The sequence below is a fragment of the Microtus ochrogaster genome, chromosome 4, assembly GCF_000317375.1.
Source record: "Microtus ochrogaster isolate Prairie Vole_2 chromosome 4, MicOch1.0, whole genome shotgun sequence".
Taxonomy (NCBI): Eukaryota; Metazoa; Chordata; class Mammalia; order Rodentia; family Cricetidae; genus Microtus; species Microtus ochrogaster.
Genome location: NC_022011.1, coordinates 4976777 through 4984142, shown reverse-complemented (window position 1 = coordinate 4984142; position 7366 = coordinate 4976777). Strand labels below are relative to the sequence as shown.

The following is a 7366-nucleotide window of genomic DNA, read 5'->3' as shown; positions in this document are numbered from 1 at the left end:
CCACCATGTGGTTGCTGGGAATTGAACTCAGGACCTTTGGAAGAGCAGGCGATGCTCTTAACCGCTGAGCCATCTCTCCAGCCCCTGACTTCATTCTTAATTAGGCTGCATTTATCAAGGCGACAGGAAGAGGGAGGATGACTGCTGTCCTTCAGGGGTATCCCTGACTATACTGACTTACCCTCTCTTCTGTTTGCATAGGTGTAGACGGGGCACTGCCTAGAGAGCAGGTCCTGCCAGCCTCGCTGGAGAGGATGCCCCCGTGTCCGTGATGGGCTGTGGGACAAGCAAGGTCCTTCCTGAGCCACCCAAGGATGTCCAGCTGGATCTGGTCAAGAAAATAGAGCCCTTTAGTGGCACCAAGACTGATGTATACAAGCACTTCATCACAGAGGTAGACAGTGTTGGCCCTCTCAAAGCTGCCAGTCAGCATGCACCTCCATGCCCTGGTGTTCCCACTACTGGCTACACAGAACCTCCTTCAGAACCACCACGCAGGGTCAGGGTGGCGAAGTACAGAGCCAAGTTTGACCCACGTGTGACAGCTAAGTATGACATCAAGGCCCTGATTGGCCGAGGCAGCTTTAGCCGAGTGGTACGAGTGGAGCACCGGGCAACCCGACAGCCATATGCTATCAAGATGATCGAGACCAAGTACCGAGAAGGGCGGGAGGTGTGTGAGTCCGAGCTCCGCGTGCTGCGCCGGGTGCGCCATGCCAACATCATTCAGCTGGTGGAAGTTTTTGAGACACAGGAGCGCGTATACATGGTGATGGAGCTGGCCACTGGTGGTGAACTCTTTGACCGGATAATTGCCAAAGGTTCTTTCACTGAGCGGGATGCCACAAGAGTGCTGCAAATGGTACTGGATGGTGTCCGATATCTGCATGCCTTGGGCATCACACACCGAGACCTCAAGCCTGAGAATCTCCTCTACTACCACCCAGGCACTGACTCCAAGATCATTATCACTGACTTTGGTTTGGCCAGTGCCCGAAAGAAAGGTGATGATTGCCTGATGAAGACCACCTGTGGCACGCCTGAATACATTGCTCCTGAGGTCCTGGTTCGAAAACCCTACACCAATTCCGTGGATATGTGGGCACTGGGTGTCATTGCCTACATTCTACTCAGTGGCACCATGCCCTTTGAGGATGACAACCGCACACGGCTTTACCGGCAGATCCTCAGGGGCAAATACAGTTATCTGGGGGAGGTGAGTATGTCTTGCTTCTGTTCCAGGGATGTTAGAGAGGCCCTTCTGTGGGAAGGTATTAACTCCTGGTCAGAGGGATCTGCTTTGAGGGCAGATCATGGGGACCAGGCAGACAGTGTAGAAACAACAGAGACTAGTAAAATGTCCTCGTTTGGTTTCTCCTAAATGTAAGTCTTGAGGTGAGGATCTGGGAGCAGAAAGCTTATGTGGGAGGTGGTTCAGTAAAGACAGGAGAAAGTGATGCAGGAAAGAAGTAAGTCTAATGAACAAGGACATTTAGAAGTGGATTGACTAGTCTGCTCTACATATCAAGTTACAGACCAGCCATTGCTGTGTAGTGAGACCCTGGCTTAAACTAAACAAAACAGGTGGGCTGAGACTGGGGAAATGGCTCAGCTAGTTACATGCTTGCCACATAAGCACAAGGACCTGAGTTCTGACCCTCAGAACCCATGGAAAAGAGATGTAGTGGCATGTGCTTGTCATCTGAGTACTGGGGAGCCAGTGATGGCAGGGTCAGCCAGTGAGATACCCTGTCTCAAAAATAGGTTAGGGAATGATAAAGGAAATCACCCTCTGGCCTCATCACACGTGTGTGTACCAGTACACACACGCACAAACGCATGCACACCCAGACACCACACAGAGAAGTGAACTGCCACTGTGGGCTACCACTGTGGGGTACTAGAACTTAGTCCCACTCCCAACCTTGTGAATAATTATGTGGAATGTGTCACAAAAATTTATCACCAAAGAGCAAGCGTGTGTGGTTAACTAGTCTCTACCCTATGAGTTATGAGTTAAGGATTTCTTTTGGGGGAGGTGAGGGCTGGAGAGATGGCACCATGGTTCAGAGTGTGTGTGTGTGTGTGTGTGTGTGTGTGTGTGTGTGTGTATTTTTTTTCTCCCAAGACAGGCTTTCTCTGTGTTGCTTTGGAGCCTGTCCTGGAACTAGCTCTTGTAGACCAGGCTGGCCTCGAACTCACAGAGATCCACCTGCCTCTTCCTTCCAAGTGCTGGGATTAAAGGCGTGTGCCACTGGTGACTGCCTGGCTGTGTGTATTGTTCTTGTGGAGACCCTGAGTTTAGTTCCCAGCCCCATGTTGGTCAGCTCTTAACCACTGAGCCATCTCTCCAGCCCTTATCTCTATTTCTTTTTTTTTTAAATATTTATTTATTATATATACAACATTCTGTCTGTGTGTATGCCTGCAGGCCAGAAGAGGGCACCAGACCTCATTACAGATGGTTGTGAGCCACCATGTGGTTGCTGGGAATTGAACTCAGGACCTTTGGAAGAGCAGGCAATGCTCTTACCCTCTGAGCCATCTCTCCAGCCCCTTTATCTCTATTTCTTATCTCTATTCAGTTTCCTATCTCTGTTTAGTTTTGCCAGACAACGAGGACTCATGTATGCTCATCTTTTGATTTAGGATGTTAGAAGTTAGTTTACTTTTGTTTTGAGACAGAGTCTCATATAACCTCACACTCAATATATAACCACTGCCTTAAACGTTTAATCTTCCTGCCTGCTGGGATTATGAGCTTGTACCACCATACCTAGCTTTAGCTCACATATTTAAATAGTAAGTTATATATCAACAAATGCTAGCCTGTGTGCCAAATTCAAATAGCAACCCATCCAGTTTGTGTATCCAGATCCATGGATACTTCTGACAGTTGCAAAAAAAATTGTCAGTTTTTAGTATTGCTGATTGCTAAAGGAAGGTGCAAAGAGAGTCATTGCTGGTTGCCCTTCAGAGGATTCTGACGGGGTAGGGATGAGGCTGACTGCCGTAAACTGCGAGCTGGAGAATACCTGGGTGCTTGTGGAAGAGTGGCCATGCTTTGTGAGAACATGAGCTGAGTTATGCAGGACTATAGGACTCTGCCAAGATAGTGAGGGCCCCTCCCTCAAAGTACAGAGTGCTCCCCTCAGGGCTGGGGCTACCAGTGTGCTATTGTCTGTGCCTCTTTTTGTTGTTATTTTATTTTGGTTTGTGTTTTACTTTTTATTGCTTTACTTATTATTGTATGCGTGTGCATAGTGTGGGTGTGTGGGCATGTGCATGCCGCAGCATGTATGTAGAGGTCAGAGAACACCTTTGTGGAGTAGGTTGTGTCTTTACACCTTCATGTAGATTCTAGGACTCAAACTCAGACCATACTTTACCTACTGAGCACATTTCGGTGCCCCTTTGCTTTGTTTGTTTTTTTTTTTTTTGAAGAGGAGTATCAAGTAGCCTAGACTGACCTGAAGTTCTGTGTAGCCGAGGATGGCCTTGAACTGCAATTCTCCTGCCTCCACCTCCCAAACGCTGGGATTACAGGTGTGCCTCACCACTGTCAGATGCCATTTCTGCCATTTTTGTCACTTGCAGAGAAGGGAAGGAGCTCTGGGAGCAACTGTTTTCTGTGACCTAGTTCCTCCTAGGGCTTTGGCCCAGCCCTCTCATCCCCATCACCTGGCTCAGAACAGTGTTCCTTGTAAGAGTCACCCAAGGACCTAGATCACTTTGTTTCAGGGTTTGAGATTCCACGCTCTGTCAGCCTCCCTGTTAGTTTGCAGATGAGGTTGTGGGGTTAGTTAAGGATGTCCCTTTCTCAGGAATGGAGCTGCTCTTCTCTAGGAGGGTTCCCAGGTCAGACGTTTTAAAGATGGCAGTGATTGAAGGACAGATGCCTTCCTCTTCAGTGCAACTCTGTGACAGGCACTGAGGAGGGTTTCCGTTTGCACCATTTATGGGAGAGATGATAACTGTTTACACTGAAATCTGTGCTTGGTCTCTGGAGTGCAGGGGTTGCTAGAGAACACCTGATAGTTTCCACAGAGCCAGCAGCACCATGGAAGGCGCATGCCTGGTCTCCTGTCCTTTGTGGATTTTAAGTGAATGGGTATGTGACTGAAAATTTGATTCTCACATATTTGTGCTGGGATAGTACGAAACAGCATAAGATGCCACAGGTCAGCCAGCGCATCCTGTAGAGGCACTCAGAACGTTCTGTAGTTTTGATAGGAGGCTCAGGGACTACAATAGGTTATAGCTGAAACTGATGCTTTAAATAGAACAAAATGTTTGAGCCAGGTGGTGTTGGTGTACGCTTTTAATCCCAGCACTCGGGTAGCAGAGGCAGGTGGATCTCTGTGAGTTCAAGGCCAGCCTGCTCTACAAGAGCTAGTTCTTAGGAGTTCCTACAGATTTTTCAAGTCTTTCCAATTGAGAAAAAGAATTTCTGATTCTGGCAATTGTTGATGAAGCAGTTTATTTAATTGGAGCTTGCACAGTATCACTGACTGTCATTGATTATCTGCTCCTGAGGGAATAACAAAAGAGTGAAGTAGGCGATGTACTTGCTTCTACTCAAATTCAAAGACCAGACAGAACCAGAGATTCTGTGCTCTGCTCTGGGAAGGGTCCAAGTGCAGCTGCTGGTAGGCAAGTTGAAGCAGAGACCTTGCTGGAGACTCCTGGCCAGGGCTGCCTGTGGGCACAGACAGAAGGGTTCACAGAACACCAGGAGTGAATGTGCGCTTCATTTAGGGCAAACACGGGGCATTGAAGGAAGAGGAAATGCATGCAGATAGTTAATATTGCAAAAAGAAGTCTTAAGTTTACCTATTTGGAGGTGCTGGCGTCAAGAAGGCAGTTTGAAAGTGAGGGAACATTCTGTTAAGGGGCAAAGAAGACCTGCATAAGGGTGAGAGAAGACTAAAGACACAAAGCCACCCAAAGGTGAACTTCCTTTAACAGGAGGCTCGGGAGGCTGGAGGAGCTGTTTTACAGGAGAGAGCCCAGGATGTGAGTCATCTAGTTCACACTGAAGTATAGTGGGGGTCTCTCTCTCAGCTGCCGTGTTTCACTTGACAAGTGTGACACTCCTTGGCCTGATGTCATTGCTTTTGTCAAGGGTTCTATTCCTAGAGGCAGGATGTATGAAGAGGCTCTTGGAGGTTGATGGCAGAATGATGGTGCCATCAGCAGTTCTGCTGTCTTTCGAATTTAGAAACCTGAATTTTCATCCTCCTCCACTTGGGCATTTTGAGCCGTGGGAGAGCCTCGGTGACTACACCAGGAGCCCAAGTGCCTCTGAGAAGTTGACAGAGTTGTGGGAGAAGAAACCCACCCTGCTTCTGCCTGGGAAATATGGGGTAGTGGGAGGTGGTCCCTGGGCTAGCTAGCCATCCTTCTTTTTCGAGCCAAGGGTTCTTGAGGGCAGTGAGCTGGACTAACACCGTTTAGTTCTGATCACCTGTGATAAGATGGGCTCCCAGAGTCAGCTCTTCCCTGACCCTCACCTCACTCTTCCTCACTTCCTTTATCATAGCGCTTGCACTCGGGGTTATATGATGTTCCAAAGTCTAGAACTACCATTTCAAGAAGATACAAATAAGGGACACTGGGACTTGCCTCAGGATCAGCACTTGGACAACATGGTATGGCAGGATGAATGAAGACATGAATCTTTTTCTTTCTGTGTAACAGCCCTGACTGTCCTGGAACTTGCTTTGTAGACCAGGCTGGCCTCAAACTCACAGAGATCACTTGTCTCTGCCTCCCAAGTGCTGGGATTAAAGGCGTGCGTCACCACCACCCAGCAGTACGCAGTTTTCTATTCCAAGTTGAACTGGATCACATTGGACAGGACCTCAGTTTTCACCATTTTGTCTGCCCTAGACAGGCCTTCCTTAATACCTAGCAACATGTGCCTCTGAAAGGTGGCCTTGTTTGGGCCACTGGGTGTGTAGTGGATTCTCAGTGGCTGGCAGGAGACCTATCCTCATTTGGAATCCTCTTTTAGGAAGATAAGGGCTGTTTTCTATGTGATGGGGCAGGAGACAGGCTCCGAGGGAAGAAGGCAGAGCCCCATCATGTGCAGGCTCCAGAGTCTAATCCTTTAGGCATTTTTCTGTTGCTGCTGCCCTGGTTACACACTCCCCAGAGAGCAGTACCTTGCCTGTACTTTCATCTCTGCCCTTTCCACTTGCAGCCCTCAGAGGCCCTCTAGCAAAAGAAAACAACATGGCTGTGCTCAGAGTCATTCCCTGTGTCCCCTCCCTCTCCTTTTCACCATTTGACTTCACCTCTTTGTCATAGGCTTTTTTGCTTCCAGGCTCTCTAGTTCTGGGGGCTAGGCTATCATCTCTCCCACATTCTGACTTCAGAGTCACTCATGGCCTGAACACTTCCTCTGCCTCAGCTAAGATAGGTGCTAACTCTCTATTGGGTAGATGGTTATGGTGATCTACCTGGTCCACCTGTCTCCTACTGGCCATACCTCTGCATACTCTCCTTCCCCACTTAGTCTCTCATCTCACAGAGCCACTCTTTCTGCCTAGAATGCCTTGTTTTCTCTGTCCTAGTAAATGCCTGGTACCCCATATTGGGCTCTGGTCCAATGCTGTCTGGCTCACTTGCAGAAAGCTGAGTTACCTTCATCTCTTCACTCATCCTGTCATTCAGTCTTGCCTAAGTACTTGTCCTGAACTAAATCCTGCTGTGCCTAGGGTTCTAGGGACACAGACCTCCGACAGAGACCACAACATCTGTGATCTAACAGCCACTGAGGCTCAATACCACCTCAGAGTTAAAGTGGGTATGTATCTCAGTTGGTAGAGGGCTCCCCCAGCATACCTGAGGCCCTAGGTTTGGTCCTGAGCATTACACGTTTTCAGGATTGGTGGTGTACACCTCAGGAGGTGAAGCAGAAGGATCAGAAGTTCAAGGTCATCCTTTGCTGTGCAATGAGTTTGACCCAGCTTGGAATACATCTAAAATTTTGTTTTATATGGAAAGAAATCGTTTGTTTAAGAAACAAGGGAAAGAAAGCTCAGGCTCTGGACACTACTTGGCTTCAGCAGAATCCTTGAATGAAAACAAGAGATAGATCATTTTTAGCACTCATCTAGATCGAGAACCCTCCAGGGTTGCTCCCGGACATTGTTAAAATAGACATTGCTAGATAGGCTGGCACAGGCTGTCATTCTTCTAGGCACTTAGTTATAACCTGTTCTATCTCCATCCCCTTTCCTGTCCCCCTTCGCTTCATGAGCTCTTTTTTGGTTTTTCGAGACAGGGTTTCTCTGTGGCTTTGGAGCCTGTCCTGGAACTTGCTCTGTAGACCAGGCTGGTCTCAAACTCACAGAGATCC

The 7366-nt window shown here is 48.2% G+C and overlaps 1 protein-coding gene across 1 annotated transcript in view; it reads left to right on the top strand.

The window, feature by feature from the left end:
• The window catches only part of Pskh1 (protein serine kinase H1), a 27213-nt gene that overhangs the window by 10025 nt on the left and 9822 nt on the right, over positions 1-7366 (top strand). The window contains exon 2 of the mRNA XM_005345444.3: positions 202-1216. Coding sequence (XP_005345501.1) covers positions 272-1216 — 945 coding nt within the window. The 5' untranslated portion in view covers positions 202-271. The remainder of the gene's footprint in view (positions 1-201; positions 1217-7366) is intronic.